This window comes from Hemitrygon akajei, chromosome 32 (assembly GCF_048418815.1).
Source record: "Hemitrygon akajei chromosome 32, sHemAka1.3, whole genome shotgun sequence".
Lineage (NCBI taxonomy): Eukaryota > Metazoa > Chordata > Chondrichthyes > Myliobatiformes > Dasyatidae > Hemitrygon > Hemitrygon akajei.
In genome coordinates this window covers 23,247,217-23,269,831 of record NC_133155.1, presented here as the reverse complement: position 1 = coordinate 23,269,831, position 22,615 = coordinate 23,247,217, and the positions used below count along the sequence as shown (strand labels likewise).

Here is a 22,615-nt window from a genome sequence, read left to right as displayed (position 1 = left end):
TATGTTCTCCCTGTGTGGGTTTCCTCTGGGTGCTCTGGATTCCTCCCACAGTCCAAATTTGAGGGCTGGAATGGCCTATTCCATGCTGTATCTCAATAAATAAATAAATAAATACTATAGTTAGTGCCAAAAAGCAGTCAATCTTAGTTCTGATTATATTTCAATGGCCAAAAAAAAATCAACAGCCCATCAAGGCAGAAAATTTCAAAGAATTCTGAAGATTTATCTCCACTTGAGTGAATCAATTTCTCAGCTCATCTCTATATGGATTTCTCCATCTCCAAAGACACTTCTCCCCATGTCTGAGTTTATCAAGCTGAGGAAAAAGATAAACCAGGAATTCCTCTCAGATTCGATAATTTTACTTTGAGAACCTTTCTCATTTTGCTGATCACAGGCCAACCTACACAATCACTACTCTGAGGACAAGATCACTATTCCAAGAATGCATCAAAAAAAGCTTTGCTAGGCAGCTTCAAGACCATAAGACCATAAGATATAGGAGCTGAATTAGGCCATTTGGCCCATCGAGTCTGCTCTGCCATTTCATCCAATTTTCTTCTCAGCCCCAGTCTCCTGCCTTCTCCCCATATCCCTTCATGCCCTGACCAATCAAGAATCTATCAGCCTCTGCTTTAAATATACATAAAGACTTGGCCTCCACAGCTGCCTGTGGCAAAAAATTCCACAGATTCACCAAGCTTTTGCTAAAGAAATTCCTCCTCAACTCTGTTCTTGAAGGATGCCCCTCTATTCAGAGGCTGTGTCCTCTGGTCTTAGACTTTTCCTCCATAGGAAACATCCTCTCCACATCCACTCCATCAAGGTCTTTCACCATGTGATAGGTTTCAATGAAGTCACCCCTCATACTTCTGAATTCTACTGAAAACAGGCCCAAAGCCATCAAGCACTCTTTATATGACAAGCAGTTCAATCCTGGAATCATTCGGCACAGCCTTTCTAAGATATGGCAGCCAAACATGTTCATAGTATTCCAAGTGAGACCTCAGCAGTGCTTTATAAATGCTTAACATTTCATCCTTGCTTTTATATTCTAGTCCTCTAGAAATAAATGCTAACATTGCATTTGCCTTCCTCACAACAGACTCAACCTCCAAATTATCCTGTAGGGAATTCTGCACAAGAACTCCCAAGTCCTGTTTTTGTATTTTCTCTCCATTAAGAAAATAGTCAACTCTTTCATTTCTTCTATAAAGGTATATGACCATACACTTCCAAACACTGTATTCCATCTGCCATTTCCTTGTCCATTCTCCAAGAATCAAGGACCAGTATGTCTCAACTTAGGTATGGTGGCTGGGCACCGGATGTGGTCTCATCAAAGTTCTGCACAAATACAAGACTTCCTTATACATGTGTAAAAATTGATATATCATTTGCTTTCAACTTGCTCATTGAACATGTGTGGGAACTTTTAATCTTTCACAGAATAAGCCATCAACCATTGCAAATTCATCTGTTTCAAAAGTGTTCTGCTTTCCATACCAAAGTGAATAACCTCACATTCACCATATACTTGCTCAAAAGGAGGGAAAAAAGAAAATGTTGTCTATTTGTCTTGACAGACTTTTTTTTGCATCTTCTTCATCTACCATTGCAAATATGAAAGCATGGTATTTTATTTTCAGTCCTGCTGAAGGGCCTTGGCCTGAAATGTCATCTCTTTATTCTTCTCCATGGATGCTGCCTGACCAGTAGAGTTTCTCCAGCATTTTGTGTGTGTTACTCTAGATCTCCAGCATCCCAAAATCTCTTGCACTTTATTTTCATCTGAGTCCTTAATGTAGACTGCAAATTGCTAACAATTCAATATTGATCCTTGTGGCATTCCACCAGTAGAAGGCTGCCAACCTGAAGAAGACCTTTTTACACTTTGTTTCTAAATTTTATCCTTGGTCAATCCTCTGATCATACACAGATATTACAATCAATACCATTAGCCATTAGTTAATAGCAACCTTTTATACAATGCTAAGTCAAATTCCATTTGAATATCCATATCCCCTTTCTCTGGTCATTTATAATTGGTTTATTATTATCACACATACAGACATATAGTGTAGGCTTTATTTTGCATGCTATCTATAAAGATAATTTCAAATAAATATACCAGACCGGTAGTGTGGTGGCAGCTGCGCCAAATCCGGCAGGCTCCTTTTATGGTTCCCATCCATGCTGGATTGTGCATCAAAAAAGCTGACAAATGCGAAAGAAACAGCAAGGTAGCCACCCAATGCACCACAAGGAGTGAAAAGCAACAAAACACGTATCAAAGTAGTACGAATGGAAAAGCAGAATGTAGGACATACTGTTACAGCAACAGAGAAAGTGCACTGCCCCTAGACAAATCAGCTGTCAGGCCACTTGGGCCCTTGGTAGAGCAAAATAAAAGAGAAAAGGGGTCCATTGGACAGACTTAAAACAGTGGGGTAGAAAATGACCTTGAGCCTGCTGGTACATGTTTCAAGCCTTTGTATCTTCTGCCTAACGGAAGAAGAGAGTGGACAAAAGAGAGAATGGTCAGGGTGCAAAGCAGCTTGAATGAATTATGCTGGCTGCTTTACAAAGGCAGAGGGAAGAGTAGTCACAGTCAGTGGAAGGGAATGTTCTCATGGTAGACTCGGGAAGTTGTCTTAGCAAGCTGTGATGCATCTGGATGGGAGGTAACATAATTCTGTTGATTCTTCCTTGTTTGTAACTTTGAAACTAAGTTGGATTTAGCAAAGATCATTTTCTTTTCAAAAATTTACAGCAATTTCCCTAATCATATAACGACTGTAAAAGTACTCTGTAGTAATGTCTTTAATAATGAATTCCTGTGTATATTTGACAGCATATATCCAGTTAGCTAGTCTGCCCTCTTCCCTTCTTGAATAAAGCTGTTAAATTTGCAATGTTCCAATAGACTGGAGCTTTAGAGAACTTTAGAAGGTCATTACTAATATCCATTCTTGTAAATCACTTGGATGCAGATCAGGTCCAGGGTATCTATTATCTTCCAGGCTCCTTAATTTCTCTGGAACTTATTTCTTGATGATATTAAAGAATTTGCATTTTCTTTTGTTTTCCTAGATTTCCAATATTTATATTTCATTATCTGTCAGGAAAATCGATACAAGTTCTGTTTTGTGTCTCAGACATTTCTTAATTTTCCCTCCCTCAATTATATTTTTTTAATTTAATTAATCCTGATGAAATGTCTTGCCCAAAACATCAACTATACTCTTTTCCATAAATGCCTGGCCTGCTGAGTTCCTCCAGCATTTTGTGAGTGTTGCTTATATTTTTTAACCTGAGTTGCCTCTTTGCTATAAGCCAATCAATGTCCACTTATTTTTGCTTCACCTTTTTCATTGAAAACATTAAAATTAGTTCAGAATTTGAAGGGTTAAGTTAAAAAAGGAGAACATAAACTACACCTGCTTAATTAGTCTTCACTTGATATGGCCACCTCAACTGATCAGCCAAATTATATTACTTTCTGACGCAGTTCTTCCTCAGGAAATGTGGGAGGCATGAATGATATCAGGGTACTGAATTGGAAGATGTTTCTCTTTCTATCGAAAAGAAATGATTACCTGGAATGCCAATTAACTTGCTGAGTCTTCTCAGTCTTGCTATATTTTACTTCTTACGATAAGGTATTAAGGTTTTTGGAATTTATATCTTATAATATTAATGAGTAAGCACCAATTTCAATTTGGAATCATAATTTCCTTTCACTTAATTTGGAGCCATTCATGATCTTGTAACAATTTAAAATAGCTTCAGTTTAATTGAGTTCTGTTAGCTTTGTGAAAAGGATTGAAGTTATCTTTGTTTTACAGCTGATCAAATGTTGCCTCTTTTGAAAGGGCACGGAGCTGATAATGTAATCTTCAGCACCTGTAGTGCTGTCACACTTTGTGTGCCAAAATTAACATCACAGGGTGTTGAGAAGTATCTACGTGAGTGCTCTTGATGAAACACCCTGGAAGCACTTGTGCTCAGAGCCAGCATGTGCTGTGCATTTGGATCATTAAGACATCCAAAATTATTTAAATTAAGACTGGCTTTCGTAATTTAGTAGAAAGACTTGAACAGTTCTTGAGTTCTCAGGGTCTTCATTCCACCAATTCGTCTGCAAGTTATCACAGTTTTATTTTTGACTTTATTACTATTCTGCTGCTTTGACACAAAGCTTCCAAACAACTGCAATTGATTATCTGGTATTGTTTCCCGCAGGGATACTTCACACAGTAATAATATCAACAATTCTGCAAATAGCCAGCAGGTTAGGCAGCATCCATGGAGAGAGAAGCAGAATTAATGACTTGGATATTCCTGAGAGAAGTACCCAGTTTTGCATGTAATAGTTTTATCCCATGAAAGTCAGGAAGTCAGGACCTTTCTTTGGAAATGTATATAAACATGGATGGCTTGAGCTCTCAGAGAAGTTCTTGCCAGAATCGTTTACACTAGGCTCTGAATTTCTGATGAAGCTCCAGCAACTGTAATTAACCAGCAGTTACAGATGTAAATTATTTTACATTTATGAATAAAATGAAATAATTTTAATGTTTAAAATTAACTTACAATGTGTTCTGTTTTTACATATCTGAAAGATTTAGAATGAATTGTAATATTTGCAAATATAAGTAACATACACACAATTTCACATGTTGATAGTTTTGACAACTGGTTCAGCATCAAAACTCAAGTTAGCTGTTAGATCATTTCTCTGGATGGGGCCTTGTCTTATGGATAGATGGTTCATCGATCCACAATACTTTGTTGATCAAGTTGGGGCAAATATCATTTACTTTACTACTAACCTTTCTATCTAGAGCTTCTTTTTTCTTCTCCTCATAACCCACTTTCTAAACCCAGAGAGTGGTAACATCATTTATAGGGTTGATACTAGTAACGTTTCTGCGGGAGTGGATTAATGATTTCTTGAAAAGACAGGTATTTATCAGACAGCCAACATGCCTTTGTCAAGCACAGTTCCTGTTTGACCAATTTGTGAGAGGTAACAATGTGCATATTGACAATGGAGCAATAGATATGATTTAAATGGACTTCACGGGAGCTTTTGTCAAGATACCTCATAGGAGACTAGTTGAAGACATTAGGGTCAATGGGATTCAGGCAAGTTGGCAAGCTGGATCCAAAACTGACTTGGACAGTGGAAAGAAAGGGTAATGCAAATGCTTTAACTAGTTGTGACATAAGGATTAGTGCTGGGATGTTTGTGTTTGTAAATTACTTGGTAAGATCAGTAAGATTACAAATGACATGAAGATGACACAAAGATGTCAAGAGAACACAAACCAATCCCCATAGAGGGAGCAGAAGTCGAGAGAGTGAGAAATTTTAAGATCCTGGTTGTCAATATCTCTGACGACCTGACTTGGATGCAACATATTGATTATTGATGCAGCAATAAAGAAGGCAAGACAGTGGCTGTATTTCATTAGGAGTTTGAAGATTTGGTTTGTCAACTAATCACAGAAAATCTTCAACAAATGTACCATGACGAGCATTCTGACTGGCTGCATCACTGTCTGGTATGGGGGGAGTTGAGCTACTGCACAAGATTGAATTATGTTGCAGAAACTTGTAAATTTAATCATCTCTATCATGAGTACTAGCCTCTATAGTATCCAAGACAACTTCAAGGAGTGATGCCTCAGAAAGACAGCATCCATTATTAAGGATCTCCACCACCCACGAGATGCCCTCTTCTAATGGGATTGAGGTACAGAAGAAGCCTGAAGGCACACACTCAATGATTCAGGAACAGCTTCTTCCTCTCTGCCATCCAATTTCTAAATGGACATTGAACCCATGAATACTACCTCACTACTTTTTTATTTATTTTATAGTGCACTACTGATTTTAACTGTTTAATAGACATATATACTTAATGTAACTCAGTTTTCTTCTCTATATTTATTGTTCATGTATTTCATTGTACTGCTGCCGTGATGATAACAAATTTCTTGACATATGCCACTGATATTAACCTTGATTCTGATTGTGAAGATAGGCAGTGTTGACAATGACAATGTGTTGGTGAAATTGGTTAAAATGGCAGATGGAGCAGATTAAAACTCACAGAACACTGCAGGATCTCAGCAGGACAAGTAGCATCTGTGGAAAGCAATAAAACAGTCATCATTTTGAGCTGAGATCGGATGGAGCATGTTAAGTTTAATGCAGACAAATGTGAGGTAATGCAGTTTTGAAATACCAATATGGCTAGGACACACATCATGAATAGAAGTCCCTGAGGGAGTATTGAAGAAAAGGTGGACTTCAGAGGACAAGTCTGTAGATCCTTGAATGCAAGTAGACAATATGGCTGGAAAGACATAGGAAAACTAGCCTTCATTGGTTGGGGCCAAGATGTTCAGCAGCAGGTGATTTTGCTTCAACTTTATATAACCTTGGTCAGACCAAAGCTGTGCAGTAGTGCAGTAGCAGTGTGCAGTGGTGGTCATCGAGGATTATAAGTGCTGGAGAGGATGCAGAAATTCACCAGGATGCTTCTGCAGATGGAACCGTTCAGCTTTGAGGAATGATAGAAGAAGCTAGGTCTGTTCTCCCTGGAATGGAGGAGTTAAAGCGGAAATATAAGTGAGATATATAAAATCATGAGCAATATAAATAGGGCAGAAGGCAGGAAAGCTTTCCCCATATCAAAGGTAGATAATGCTACTGGACATAAATTCAGTGAGGATATGAGGGGCACCTTCTTCATCCAGAGTGTGGTTAAGTGCTGGGATGTACCACCTTAGAAAGTGCTTTAAGCAGGATCACTGACAGTATTTAAGTATCAAGATCAGGGGTTCCCAGCGGTTTTTATGCCATGGACTAATATCATTAAGCAATGGGTCCATGGACCCCAGGTTGGGAACCCCTGACCTAGATGATCACTTAAATTGCTTATTGGGCTATGGACTAAGTGTTGGTTGAGGTGCTTCACACAGTAAGTTGCTCACTGATTAGCATGGGTGATTTGGGTCAAATAGCCTGTTTCCACACTGTATAACTTCATGATTCTATGATAATTAGGCTTCCTGATACTTGTATTTTAAATACACTTTCAGTCTGGTGAAGCTAGACAGTTCATTGAAGCTTTGGACACTACTTCACTTTTTTTGATATACTGTATTTCTGTTTTTGCACTTTTTTTACAAATCTATTCAATATACATAGTTGATTCACTCGTTCATTATGTTTTATTCTATTTATTTTTTTCTCTCTCTGTCTCTGCTAGATTATGTATTGCATTGACCTGTTGCTGCTAAGTTAACAAATTTCACGTCACATGCAGGTGATAATAAACCTGATTCTGAGTCTAGTGCTAAGGAGTAATCTTTTAAAAATCTAAATCTAATTGTCTCGGTAAGCATTATATGTCAGGAATTCCCTTTAACTTTAAGTAATTGGACAGAGTCCAGGCTGAAGTGTGTTGTCCAAAAATGAATTTCTTTCTTTCTTTCTTCACATGTGCATGAACTGTTACTTGCTATGGAATTAACCCGTAAAATCTACTTTCTGCAGACACAGTGACATCAAATCTTGGTGCTTTTATAAGTGATGGACCTCTGTACTGGGGCATCCTTTCCTGGAGATCAGTCATTTCTCTGTAGATCCCACTAAAGCAGCGCTCTCCTTTTGATGAGCGGTCATATGTTGAATGAAACAAGACTTATTTTTGATCAAAACACTGGGGTTTAATTTAATATCTATCTGCATACCTTAAAATAACTCCATTTTAATCAGTCAGCCCATCAATTTGCTCACTGAACAACAAAATAACAAAATAGAAGCAGTAGTTGGCCACTTGACCCCAGTACCAAACCACCCTCCCTCACCCTCCTCAACTACCTGTTTTACCATTCAATGTCATTCCTGATCTTTTAGCTCCCTGTCACTGTTCAGTACTGAATTCCCATCCTTTGATTAACTTTAATGTTTAAAGATATATAAATTCACTAACTTTCCTGCCACTCATTTCTCCAGCCAAATTTTAATAATCGCACCTTCCCTTAATTGACTACATCTGAAGATATAAATAACCGTAAACGGGGAGTTGAATCATTGAGAATGTTTGCTGGAGCATAGTGGACTGCGATCACTTGCAAGGCAGGTACGGTGTTGGTCAGATAGAGAAACACACCACTAACCCTGCCAGAGAAGCATTCCAATGCACAACAATTTCAGCAGAGCAGGTTTCTGTTTTACCATTGTTTTTTTCCCCTTTGGCTGCCTTTAGCCCTTTCTTTGAGCAAGTGTGCCAATTTAGTGCCAATTAACTCTGAATTATGGAAATGTCAGTGCTTGTGGGGTCACATCTGTGAGGATGAATCGTTCATCTGGAGTGAGTCTGTCTGAGCTCTCAGAAAGGCCTTTTCATCCCATTACCATGGGATGGATTTAATCCAACTCCAGCACTGACAGCCTTGGTACAGCTCATCCCCACCGCTCTGCATGCCCACCTATGCAATCTGATTTGAAGCACTGGGTTTATGCAAGATTTAAATTAGCCATTAAATGCATCAAACAAGCATACACTCAAATATTTTTGCTGCAGTAACAACATACAGATGTCTACAGAAAGGACTCAATATGGTAATGACGTAATACTGCTTCTGCACTGATTATGTACTGTGAAAATACAGTTGGAGTGAATCCTACAAACTCCGTGAAATGAAAAGCACAACAGGGCTTTTTCTGTTCAACAGTCTGACAAACAGCCTTAATACCTTACACTGCCAAGTTGACTGCTATATCCTAATCAGAAACCTTTCTCACATCCAATGTGTCTTGTGCCATTTTTTAAATAAAATTTCACTTATTTTACGCAATTCCAAAACCAACATTTTTTTTCTCAGAACAGCTCCCTCCTCCGACTCATTGAACGACACAGTAGTGTTAGCGGTAAGCCAAATGCCTTGTAGATCAGGGTTTAATTCCCACCACTCTCTGTAAAGTATTTGCGTGCCATCCCTGTGACCAATGAGTTCTCTCTGACTGCTCAGGTTTCTGCCCACATTCCAAAGACGTATAAGTTAGGATCAGTAAATTATGGGCGGTAAGTTAGCATCAGAAGCATGACGACACACGCTGCTTTCAGCACATCCTCAAAGCAAACGACACATTTCACTGTGTTTTTCCGCATTTCCATATTTTGCTGTATATTTGTCAAATAAAATTGATTTAAACTCTTCATTGCCAAATTCCCCCTTAGGTTGGCAAGTCGGAGATGCAAGGATGATAGAAGTCCAACTTTCTACATGTTTTCAACAATAAAAACAAGAATTTAACTTCCTATTTTTGCCATTGTCATAGCCAAAATTTCACTGACAAGTTTATTAAGAGTTATTGTATTTTCCTTCTTAAAAGTAACCAAGTTCACTTACTGCATTCAACATCTCTTTGAAAAGTCCATCACATTTGGCTGACTCTGAGGCAGAATTTGGACTTTGAAAGCCATAAGCAGGTTTGTGTTAAGTTGTCATTCTACTTCTTCCTTCCCGCTAAAGTTCTAAACAGGCAGAAGTTTCAGAACATCTTGGTTTGATCACTAGCATCTAGCCTTTGTCAAGTCACTATAGACATCCTGTGCGACCATGGTCGTACATCGCTCCCCATCTTCCTCACCTTTGGCTATTCTCTTCTACTCACTCCATCCTCCTGGGTCCATACCTCCTCGGCTACATTATCATTCAGCCATTGCGGGCAGCAAATCATTTACGATGCTATTTCTTCTCTCCTCTCCATTCTGCAATCCAATAAGAATTTTTCCTTGTCCTCTACTTTCTTTATGGTGGTACCTGCCAGTTAGAAACATCACCTGAAACCCAGGTTTTCATTTTTTTTTACAGAGGAAGGCTGTTCAGTCCATCAATTCCAATTGATCTCTCAGAACAACCTGTCAATCCCATTTTCCCACTTACTTTCCTGGAACATGTTCTCGATCTCATGCCCATTAATTCTCCCTGATTATCTTGCCACTCACTTTCATAACCAATGATTACTGTGGCCCATTACACAACCAGCACATCTTGTGGATGTGGAAGGAAAATCTAATTTTCAGAGAGAATACTATGTAGTCACAGCAGGAACATTAGGATCAAACCCATGTTGTTCTAACCGTTATGGCTTTAGCATCAACCATTGTCCTACTGAGCCAGCCAGTCTGCCGATGATGCCTTGCTTTATCTCACCAATGTTTTTTCTTAATTCCCGTTCCCATTGCAGACTTATACTTGTTCATTAACATTGACCTCGTTTAAGCAAGACCTTGATTTTAAACTTCTTATCCCTGTGTTCAAATTCCTCTTCAGCCTCACCCTCTCCATCTTTGTAACCTCCTTTAACCATGCAAGTCTTCAAGGTATTTTCTCTCAACTAACTGCAAATACTTGCTCACCCTTGATCTTAATTGTTTAATATTGGCTTTTATAACTTTAGCTTATCCTGTTGTACCTACTCATGTACTTCTTTGAAATATTCTTTGCAACCTATCATATCAAGCAAGGTTATCTATATTAATATCTCATTAAGTCTCTGACAGATTTTGATGGAAAACACTTTTATGAAAGGCCGTGGGAACATTGGGCTCTTTTAACAATAAGTTCTGTTATTTTATTGTATTGTGTCTGATTTTTGTTTTCCATTGGGAATATATTACTAAACATTGTGTGAAAGAGGCTTCCAATTTGCTATAATCCCATTTCTCATAACGAGCAAATATAATTTCCATCCCAGTTGTTTGTTCTAGGGGTGGTGCAGATTTATATGTTCCCCTGTGGACTGGTGCTGTCATTCCCAGCAATTTTTCTTCCCAGAAGCTTCTTGCCATTTTCTTCAAATGTGAGGAGAAAATTTGCAACCATTACTAGAGTTGCTGTCACATTGGCTGGAAGACAGATTTGCATCGGAAAATAGGAAAATATAATTGCTATGATGACATATTTTTGTAACAGATATGCCAATAAAATGAATTTAATATTTGGATTATTCAACCTGAAGTATAAAGCAAAATACTTAATTCCTGTTCTTTTGAAATAAAATATTCAAATTAAAAATGAAATCAATGGCCTGAAATAAATGCTATAAATCTTCTATAAATTGCTGGGGAGGAATTCCAGGTCATTTCTCCCAAATGACTACCGTTTCTTTGGTTGAATGTCGATGGGAACTTGAAGCAACAGAAAATGCTGCTGTGAAGTGAGAATTGGAAGTTCCGGGAGAGTTTGTAAGTAGGTGCGAATATCTAGATTAATTCTTTCACTAGTCCATTTCAGGTTCTTGAAACATCCTAAAAAAAATTCCAATACTACCTTGGACAATATTCCTTTCAAATTACAATAATATTATAATTATTTATTATGTCATGTAAGTTATGTACATTTTATGTTAATTTAAGTGTACATAATGTACCGTATGTTGGTCATATTTATGATATATGGTGCCGCTGCTGCAAAAGGGTAATTTACATGGCATTTATTCTCTGGTATGTAAGCCTTTGAGGATAAATTTGTGCTTAAACTTCGCACTTCAAATTAGATACAAGAAGATGATCTAACTATAATTAGTGCCTATTTCTTGAGGATCCACAGCATTTCTATGGAAAGAATTTCTGAAGAAGGTTGAGAAGTTGCAGTTCAATTCCTTCCTCTATTGTTAGCACATTATCTTAGTGCTGGGCCCCCAAGTTCAAAAGCTGCTGCTATCTAACTACCTCCCTAGAAGAGACTGAAATGAAGAGGCCCTTTATCAAAAGGACCTCTGACGATAGGACTCCAAGGATTTAGGAATTAGAAACATAGAAAATAATCTAACCATAATTAAAATCTAACATTCAAAGTAAGTTTTATTATCAAAGTACATGTACGTATGACTCCATAAACAGCCCTGAGATTCATTTTCCTACAGCACACTCAGCAAATCTATAGAATAGTAACGATAACAGGATCAATGAAGGTTCAACCAAAGTGCAGAAGACAATTAACTGTGCAAATGCAAATATAAATAAATAGCAATAAGAATGAGAAAATAAGATAAAGAGTCCTTAAATGTGAGATCATTGGTTATGGGTATATCTCAATGAATGGGCAAGTGAGTGTAGTTAACCTCTTTAGTTCGCGAGTCTGATGGTTGAGGGGTAGTAGCAGTTCTTGAATGTGGTAGTGTGAATACTGAGGCTCTGGTACCTTCTATCTGACTGCAGCAGTGAGGACCAATTGTCGATTTCAGAAAGGGTAAGACGAAGCACACATGCCTCATTGAGTGGCCAGAAGTGGAAAGAGTGAGTAATTTCAAGTTCCTGGGTATCAATATCTCGAATGACCTAACCAGGACCCAATATATTAATGCAGCTACAAAGAAGGCATGAGAGCCATTATATTTCATTAGGAGTTTGAGGAGATTTGCTATGTCACCTAAAACACTTGCAAATTTCTACAGATGTACCATGGAGAGCATTCTAACTGGCTGCATCACTGCCTGCTATGGGGGCCCTACTGTACAGGGTGGAAGAAAGCTGCAGAGCGTTATCAAATTCAGCTCCATCATGGGCACTAGCCTCCATAGTTTCCAGGCCATCTTCAAGGAGCGAAGCCATGAAAAGGAGGCATCCATCATTACGGGCACCCTTCACCCAGGTCATGCCTTATTTTCATTGCTGTCAACAGGAAGGAAATACAGAAGCCCGAAGGCACACACAAAACAATACAGGAACAGCTTCTTCCTGTATATATTAATATATACTTACTCTAATTCACATTTTTTTTCTATTATTATGTATCACACTGTACCACTGCCACAAGACAAAAAAAATTCATGATGTACTATATGCCGGTAATATGAAACCTGATTTTGCTTCCTGTGACAGTGTTTCATGTAGATGTGTTTAATGGTTGGAAAGGCCTAACCATGGTTGGTTACTACATGCATTTCAGTGGAAATAATTCTTGAAGGAGTTTGAGAATTCTCAGCGGAACTCTGCTGTTAGCATGTTATCTTAGTGCTGGGCTCCCCTTTTTTAAAGGTGCTGCTATTTAACAACCTCCTTGGAAAAGACTATGATAAAAGGCCTTCCATCAATAGAACCTCTAATGATAAGATACTAAGGATTATATCTTATTTCGTGGAGATCTAATCAATTTTTCAAAAAGATAATTTATTGCCTATTGCAACTGAAAAGATAGATATACTTATCTCATATTGAATCTTTGCATTCTATTTTTTCATTACAGCTTGAAAACTATATTCAGGACAGCGTGAAGACTGAGATAGTGGAGATCCAACGAAATGTTGTGCACAACCAGACTGCGGCCATGCTGGAAATAGGAACCAATCTCCTAACTCAAACTGCCGAACAAACACGCAAACTGACCGATGTGGAAACACAGGTAAACCATATAACCATATATAACCATATGACAATTACAGCACGGAAACAGGCCATCTCTGCCTTTCTAGTCCATGCCAAACGCTTACTCTCACCTAGTCCCACTGACCTGCACTCAGCCAATAACCCTCCATTCCTTTCCTGCCCACATACCTATCCAATTTTGCTTTAAAGGACAATACCGAACCTGCCTCTACCACTTCTACTGGAAGCTCATTCCACACAGCGACCACTCTCTGAGTAAAGAAACTCCCCCTCATGTTACCCTTAAACTTTCGCCCCCTGAGACTCAACTCATGTCCTCTTGTTTGAATCTGCCCTACTCTCAATGGAAAAAGCCTATCCACGTCAACTCTATCTATCCCCCTCATAATTTTAAATACCTCTATCAAGTCCCCCCTCAACCTTCTACGCTCCAAAGAATAAAGACCTAACTTGTTCAATCTTTCCCTAACTTAGGTGATGAAACCCAGGTAACATTCTAGTAAATCTTCTCTGTACTCTATTTTGTTGACATCTTTCCTATAATTTGGTGACCAGAACTGTACACAATACTCAATGTAAACCTTCCACTTTATCCAGGAGTTCATCTGCGTTTGACTAACAGCAGTGAATTTTGACACATTTCTAAAATATCACTGAATTGTCACACAGGCCTAGCAAGAGGATTCCAACCTGAGATTCCCACAAGAAAATGAATCTCGGGGTTGTATATGGTGACATATATGTACTTTCTTTAATTAAATTTTTATAAGCTTTTACAATGTAACAAAACAAAAACAAACAATAAGAAAGAGGTTTATACAGTGCAAAACAAACATATCAAAGTACAGTTCATAACAATTAAGAAAAGCACCCATAGTAGAACCGTATAAAGTTAGTTACCAGCCTACCCTCCCACTACCCTACTCCAAACTAACCTTACAATGTATAAAAGAGTTAATCAGAACTATATCACCACAGAGCTGTATTTATAAAAAGAAGGTATATTGCCTACTACCTAATCTATAATATGTTTACACATAAAACAAAAAACACTATGATAATAAATTTATTTTGAACTTTGAACTGAAGTGGACCAAATTGGATGTATACATTCATCTCTCCTTGGCGCAGTTATTATTTCGCTGTTGAACATGAAAGGAAGTAACAGTATATTTGATCATAACACTGACAATTGTGATTTCTCAACAACTGATTTAAGGGCATAAATTCACAACTCAATAGGACTGTGAAGAATTCATTAAAAAATTTCATTATATCCTCACCTAAATGCCAATTAATCCTTTACGAACATTCGCTGACTACTGTATATTCTCTGTATTCAGCAATTTGCATCACTATTTCATCTTTGTAAACATTTGCCTTCTGTATATTACCAGCTATTTGCTGAGTGCTGCACTTCTGATCATGGCTGATGACTCATTACTGTCTCAAACCTATTTACTCTACATGGGTCTGTATTTCCAGCTAATTGTATTATTCAGTAGATTAATGGTTTTCTGCTTTCTGAGCTCGATGGATAAAGCTAAAAATACTGGGATGAAAAACATTAAATTTTCATCCTGATTGTCATAATGTAAGCTATTACAGGGAAAGGTTCCGTGGCATTTCCCATGGCAAGGACGTATGGCATTTCACTCTATGGTAATGCTGGGTCTGTTATAGTAATACAACCAGAGCAAAATTAACTACAGAGTGGACAGAATTGAAGTTTTATTTAAGAAAACAGGAATCCACCAGAGTAATTTGTAGGGGGAAAGGAAATTACTGAGGGTCTAGGGAGACAGGAGGACAGAACTAGTGCACAGAGTCACAGAAATGTACAGCACAGAAACAGATCCTTTGGCCCATCTAGTCCATGCCAAAACATTTAGACTACTCCCACCGACCTGCACGGGCCATAGCCCTTCATGCCTCTACCATCCATGTACATATCCAAACTTCTCTTAAACTTGAAATCACTTGTACTGGCAGCTCATTCCACACTCTCACAACCTTCTGAGGGAAGAAATTTCCCCTCATTGTTTTTTCTTAAGCATTTCACCTTTCATAACCCATGACCTCTAGCTGTAGTCCCACCCACCCAATCTGCTTGCACTTACCCTTCTCATGATGTTGCATTCATATTAAGTCAAAGTTAAAATAAATTTATTGTCTAAGTATGCATATGCCTCTGTATTCTACCTTGAGATTTATTTTCTTGCAGGCATTAACAGGAACATGAAGAAATAGTATAGAATTTATGAATGCTATACATAGACAAAGACAGACAAACAATCAAAGTGAAAAAAGACAAATTATGCAAATTGAAAATAAATAAATAATACCAAGGACATGAATTGTAGAGTCCTTGAGCATGAGTCTGTAGGTTGTGGAATCAGTGCAGAGTTGAGGTGAGTGACATCCATGCTGGTTCAGGCGGCCTATAGTTGCCGGGTAATAACTGTTGCCAGGTAACACTTTGGTGTGGGGCCCAAGGTTCCTGTATCGCTTGTCTATTGGCAGCAGTGAGAAGGGAGCATGGCCTGGATGGTGGAGGTCCTTGAAGATAGATGCTGTTTCCTTGCGCTAGCGCTCCTTGTAAATGTGCTCAATGGTGGGGAGGACTTTGCCTGTGAAAGACTGGGCTGTGTCCACCGCTTTCAGTGGTAGATAATAAGAGGAAACAATAGCAGGGAAGAACAGTAGGGTCAGATACAAAATGGAGAAGGTAGAGTTCAATCCAGTTTGTAGAGTTTTTAATCTTTTAGTATCATTGGAGGAAGTGATTTCAGAATAACCAAATGTGACTCATGATTTGTGGTTGGGATGACAAGTATTTAAGCATTTAAATTTTGTCTTACCTCTTTCTCCCTCATTTTGCCATTTCTTAGGAGTCAACATTCACTCCATTTTCTTGTTACTACACTGCCCGAAGGGCATGAATAGTTGACGAGACACGAAATAAAGAGAAAGCATTAACTCTGGTATTTCTTTTTCTGGCGGCTATTAGTGCACCATTTTCAACCCAGTCACAAAACCGTGGGATAACAGGAGTAGAAATAGTCTTTTGAGACGGAAGAAATTTTAGTTACTGGAATCTTTACTTTAGTATGTACACACTTGCTTACACAAAACAATAAAGAGTGCTTGGAGTTTTGTCCATTCTATATTTATCCCTAATTCTTCTGCCTCTATTTAATCATAAGTTGCCCAGATCTACTGTAGCTACATGCCTCTTAGTGAAATATTTTGCAGAGTCTGCAATTTCCAAAATTAAAGAAAAATTGAGAGGATGTTGGAGGTGGTCAGTGCATCAAGCAGTACCTGGGAAGAGAGGAATAGAGTTTATATTTACAACTATTATCCTTCCCTTGAAGCAAATATTCCAAGATACTGTCAACCTGTCTTTCAAAATAACTTCAAGTGCTTTAAATTCACGTTGAATTTCCCCTCACTGCATGCAAATATGGGGAAAAATCTCACATAATGCAAAACCTATCATTCTGCCTGTAACCGACACTGGTTTCAAGCTATCTGTTTAAATCATATGACTCCTCAACGTTCTGCAGGTATTGCATCAAGTCTGAAGTAAGAACTTTGCTCTGAATGATAATTTGTGATTTTTTTAGGTTCTGAATCAAACATCGCGGCTTGAAATACAGTTGTTAGAGAACTCATTGTCAACCAATAAACTGGAGAAACAAATCATGGTGCAGACACAGGAAATTACCAAACTCCAGGAAAAGAACAGGTGTGTTAAAATGCAGGTGTTGTTACTGAAATGCCTAGAGCCTCGCATTGCTAGGCTGGCTGCTGAGATATGCAGCAACAGAGAGCTCCACTATTTATTCTTGTGGTGTTTCAGTATTCTATAACACCAAAAATTTAAAAATCTAAGTAACTCAGACAGCATGACTTTTCTATGGAATATGGAATTCTCTCTTCATAAAGATTTTGAGCGTGGTATCCTTTGAAACGTCATGGTTGAGAGCTAGACATTGTAACTTATCAGGATATTTGGATTGAAAGCAGATAATTGGAATTGGACCTAGATCATCATAAGCTAAATAGACAATGGCCCATCCGTGTTTTCATTTCCAAATCATATGGCATTTCTGTTTCAGTCGGTATCGAGACTCTCTAGTCCCTTCACTAGGTACCTCCTGTATCTAATAAAGAGGCCACTGGATATACATTTGGGATCTTCTGCCGCTGTAGCACATCCACCTCAAAGCTTGATGTGTTATGAATGCAGAGATGCTCTTCTGCACACCACTGTTGTAATATATGGTTATTTGAGTTACTGTTGCCATCCTACCAGCTTGAACCAGTCTGGCCATTCCCCTCTGACATTCTAATTAACAAGGCATTTTTGCTCACAGAACTGCTACTCATTGGATTTTTTTTTTCTGTTTTATGCATCATTCTCTATAAACTCTAGAGAATGCTACACATGAAAATCCCAGGAGATCAGCAGTTTCTGAGATACTCAAACCAGCTAATCTGGCACCAGCAACCATTTCACGGTCAAAGATAACATTTGTTCCCCATCCTGATGTTTGTTCTGAACGGTAACTGTACATAACTCTTGACCATGTTTGCATGCTTTCATGCACTGAGCTGCTGTCAAATGATTAGCTGATTAGATATTTGCCTTAACGAGCAGATATACAGGAATACCTAATAATTTGACCGCTGGATTTATAGTTGTCTCATGCAGATCCAGGCAGACACCGCTGAGATGACTGTTAGATCACTTGTGAACATATTCTCCAGTCTTTTTGGCAGAATATTATTTTGGACATTCTTCTATCAAATGTGACAGTTCTTGGATTATAATGATTTAAAAATGAAAATTGGAGAATAAAACCAGCAATGCCAGAAAAACATAGTGCAAGTGTTCAGTGTCCCTAGCGTTAATAAAAATGTTGGTTTCATTCCAGAGCTCCAGGTTTCATGCCCAAACATATTACATTCAAATATGGAGAGACAACAGAGACTGCAGATGCTGGAATCTGAAGCAACACGCAAGATGATGGAAGTACTAAAAGGGTCAGACCACAAGGCCAAAAGACATAGGAGCAGAATTAGGCCTTTCAGCTCATTGAGTCTGTTCCATCATTCCATTATGGCTGATTTATTATTGCTCTCAAAGCTATTCTCCTGCTTTCTCCCTATAACCTCTGAGGTCCTTACTGATCAAGAACCTATCACATCACCTTTATATATACCCAATGAACTGGCCTGCACAGCCATCTGTGGCAATAATTTCCACAGATTCATCAATCTCTGGTTAAAGAAATTCAACCTCATCTTGGTTCTCAAGTGACACTGCCTCTATTCTGAAGCAGTGCCCTCTGGTCCAAGAGTCCCCCACAATAGGAAATGTTCTCTCCATATCTGCTCCACCAGGGTCTTTCAAAATTTGATAGGTTTCGATAAAATCCTCCTCATTTTGTTGAGATACTCCATCTGTACTGGGTCCCAAAGAAGAGTTTCACCCAAATCATTCACATGTCCATTTCCTTCCAAAGGTTCTGAACCCTCTGAGTTCCTTCAACATCGTGTTTGTTTCATTGTTCACATTCAAACTTCTCTTGCTGCTTCACTATGATGATAACACTCTCAAACTAGTAACTCAGAAGCTTGACTCAAAATTCAGATGGTCTGTTTAAATCCCACCATGACAGTTGCAGAACTTAAATTCTGTTAAAATTAATACATGATTTAAAATTAAAAATAAATCATCATTAGTAATGATGGCCATGAAACTGCTGGATTGTTTTAAAAACCTCATCTGACCCATTAATGTCCTCCTTGAGATGAGGATATCAGTTGTACTTACCAGCTCTGGCCCATCAGTGCTTTCAGAAAAAAACAATAATCTGATTGATTCTTAATCTTCCATTTGAAACGGTTTGGCAAACCATTCACTTGTGTCAAATTACAATATTTCAACTACAGTACCGCTTCCCACCTATTCAAGGACACTTGCGAGTGGGCAGTGATCCAGGAAACAAAGTAGATTAAAAAGTACCCCTCTGAAGATGATTTTTGTCCTGCATTCAGCACATACTAATTCACTCTGTGAAGTAAAGATATGAGAAGATATTTGGTCCCACTGTGTGGCTTAAGTCTGTATACTGTGATCCTACATTTGAAATGGAGCTAGTTTAATTGTACTGATTAAATGGTGGTTTCAGATGTTCCTGTCTTGATTTTTCCTCTGCATTTCAAAAAATGTTTTACAATGAAATAAGATAATATGATCGTAAGATTTTTTTTCCTCATCAAAGAAATTTCGAACACTTTAATCTACCAATACCCTCCATGTAACTATTACTTCTGAAGAAATCACACAGTTTATAAAATTGTACCAAAGTGGACTTTAATTTCAAAGACTTTAGGAACAGCAGGAATCTTTGGATGGGTCAAGAGAGTGAATAATGTTTGTACAAAAAATATGTGTGTTAAATATTCTACTAGGCACATTGAAACTCCTCTTGTTATCTTCTTGTCTTCAGCTTTCTGGAGCAGAAAGTCCTAGAATTAGAAGGTAAACACGAAACAGAGCTGCAGTTAATGAAAGAGGAGAAGTTGGAGATACAAGACTTGTTGGTGAAGCAGAGCACAATTATTGGAGAGCTTGAGAAGCACTTGAGTATTGCCACGGAGAACAACAGTGCCTTACAGAACCAGCAAGTTTTATTAATGGAGACAGTTCACAACCTGCTGAATATGGTTTCCCATACCAACGGTTAGTAACAATGCCAGACTCAAGTTTCAAGTCAGCCTATCATTTAACAACTATAGTTGTACAGTGATGTGCCTGAGGATGTCCAAATGTGTGTCTGTTAAATATTACTATTCCATAAGCGTGTTTTTCATGGTTAAGAGAATAACAGGCATTTTCCAAAAGCTAATTACTGAACTGGATTGAGTGAGTTTTTATACATGTTTGGGTAGGGAATATTGTGCATCAGTTCAATTGTAATTGCTGATGAAAGCTGGCAAACTCACAATAGTGCATGCAATCCCTGTTTCCATTCCATGAATATCTACAGTGTTTAGGGATAACTGGCATTTCCTACCTAATTTCAAACTATAAATAATGTTCAGCTTCCTTTTGAGATGGTCAAGGAAATGGTTCAGCATGAACTAGATGGACCAAAGGGGCTGTTTCTGTGCTGTACTTTTCTATAACTCTATGACCAGCTCATTCCACCTCTGCAGATGCGAATACTGAGCTCTTTATTACATGTCCATTTGACAGAATCTTCACTTAGTCTCATGGAGTCATAGTTTCATACAGAATGGAAACCAGCCTTTGGTCCATCTAGATAAGCCTCCCACTCAAACTAAGCTATTTGCCAGAATTTGGCTCATAACATTCTAAACTTTTCTATTCATGTCGTTGTCCAACTGCCTTTCAGAAGTTGGCATTGTACCAACCTCAACCACTTCCTCTGGAAGGCCATTCCACATTTGTATCTGGTCCTCCCATTAGACATTGCGAGCTTAAGGAAGCAGGGGGCACAGAAACAATTCTACAATTGACTTGAGCACAAAGGACTCTACATGGTGAATGCAACCTTTGACAAACCTGAGGTTTGGAGTAAAAATGTTTACAAAGCATTTTGGCATGTTCAACCAATGGCCAGCAGGTTTTAACAGCAAACTTCTGTCAGACTTATTAGACTCCTGAAGGTAATGTTTGTTGAAAGAAGTCAAGAAGTCCAGATATTCACAATCAACATCCTGACTATTTGTATATCCATAGACAATAATTCTTCAATATGTAACTTTACAAGAATTCAAGGACTGTAATGTTGTGACACCTTCCATTGGTTGGGGTTGACCACAGATGTTGCATCCTAGCTGTCATACTCCAGCCAGTATGCAAACCAGGTCAGTATGATATGGAGAACAAGCCAATACCCATGCATTCTCCCACTCTCCACGCAGCTGATGAATCCAAAGGGACAGCAGAGATAGATACAATTGGCACCAGAAGCATTACAAGAGTTGCCAGTCAACGTTGAACTGCCTTAGGGAATCCACCTCCGGATTTTTTCTGGAGGTTTACTCCCGTAGCCTTCTCCTTGAGTGAGCAAGGCCACAAGGCACAAAGGTTTGAGATCAAAGTCTTTCCTCTCCTAGATGAGCTGCCAACCATTGCTGATAAGCCCCCATCTGCCCAAAGGCTTTTAAGGCACCAAATAACCCAACTTTGCCCCTTCTCCTGTTAGTAGAAACAATTCCGCTGGGCTTAGCAGCTAAGACACATGTGAAGGCTAGGAGTTGAACTTGATTGTCAGAGGCTATTTGAAACGCACGCCATTTAGTGCATTTAATAGATAGTGGGAGCTTATCCCCACCACCCCCCAGCTGTGACAACCTTAAGGAATCGTAATGTTGTGCAAAATAACTTTGAGCTTCTACTTTGGTCTTTGGATTCTCTCTGAAACAACTCATTAATTTTATTGCTGTCAGTGCCACTGATTTATTTATGACTTTCAGTTATTTATGTTCAGGAATCTGGTTCTCTTTGACAATTTGATTGGAAATTTATATATACTTTGCAATAGATAAAGTCCAGTCATGCTGTTTTCATAATGGCCTAGCCAGATGTAGATGGATGGCAATATGGTTTTGAACCCAGACCAAATTCCCCGCCTAAAATAGGAGTACTGAAACAAATTGTCATTACTTAAAGCTCCCCCTCCCCCAAGAATGAGGGCTTTAAGTAATGAATCTCGTAACAAACCAATGATCATATTAGATGTCAGTATTCTGCATGGTCTAGTTTGTTTTCACTGGCAGCTACTTCTTGAGGCATTTCCTTCAGTTGTGATTGATGGGACATGTTTTTGGTCATTTCGTTTTATAAATACTCACTGAGAAATAGTGGGTATTCATTTTCTATTTTCCATTTGGAAGCACTTTCATTTTGCAATGGAAGCAGCTCTTCCAAATTCAGCTGCATCTCAAGCCAGGACCAAACCCTCACAAGCTTCATAGGAGAAAAGAGGCAGAAGTTCTCAAGTGAACTGATGGTTGTGATATGCACCCGACTGTGGCGGCTTCCGGGAATTATATGCTCTGATTCTCCAGAGTTTAGATAGCTGGCTTGGTCTCCGTAAAGATTTAGGCCCATCCTGCTAATTGGCAGGCATGATTTTGCGCCAAGATTTAGAT

The 22,615-nt window shown here is 38.5% G+C and overlaps 1 protein-coding gene across 3 annotated transcripts in view; it reads left to right on the top strand.

The window, feature by feature from the left end:
- The window catches only part of angpt2b (angiopoietin 2b), a 233,399-nt gene that overhangs the window by 112,777 nt on the left and 98,007 nt on the right, over positions 1-22,615 (top strand). For all 3 annotated transcript variants that reach the window (XM_073034509.1, XM_073034510.1, XM_073034508.1), the window contains exons 3-5: positions 13,278-13,433; positions 17,047-17,168; positions 19,942-20,174. In XM_073034509.1, coding sequence (XP_072890610.1) covers positions 13,278-13,433; positions 17,047-17,168; positions 19,942-20,174 — 511 coding nt within the window. The remainder of the gene's footprint in view (positions 1-13,277; positions 13,434-17,046; positions 17,169-19,941; positions 20,175-22,615) is intronic.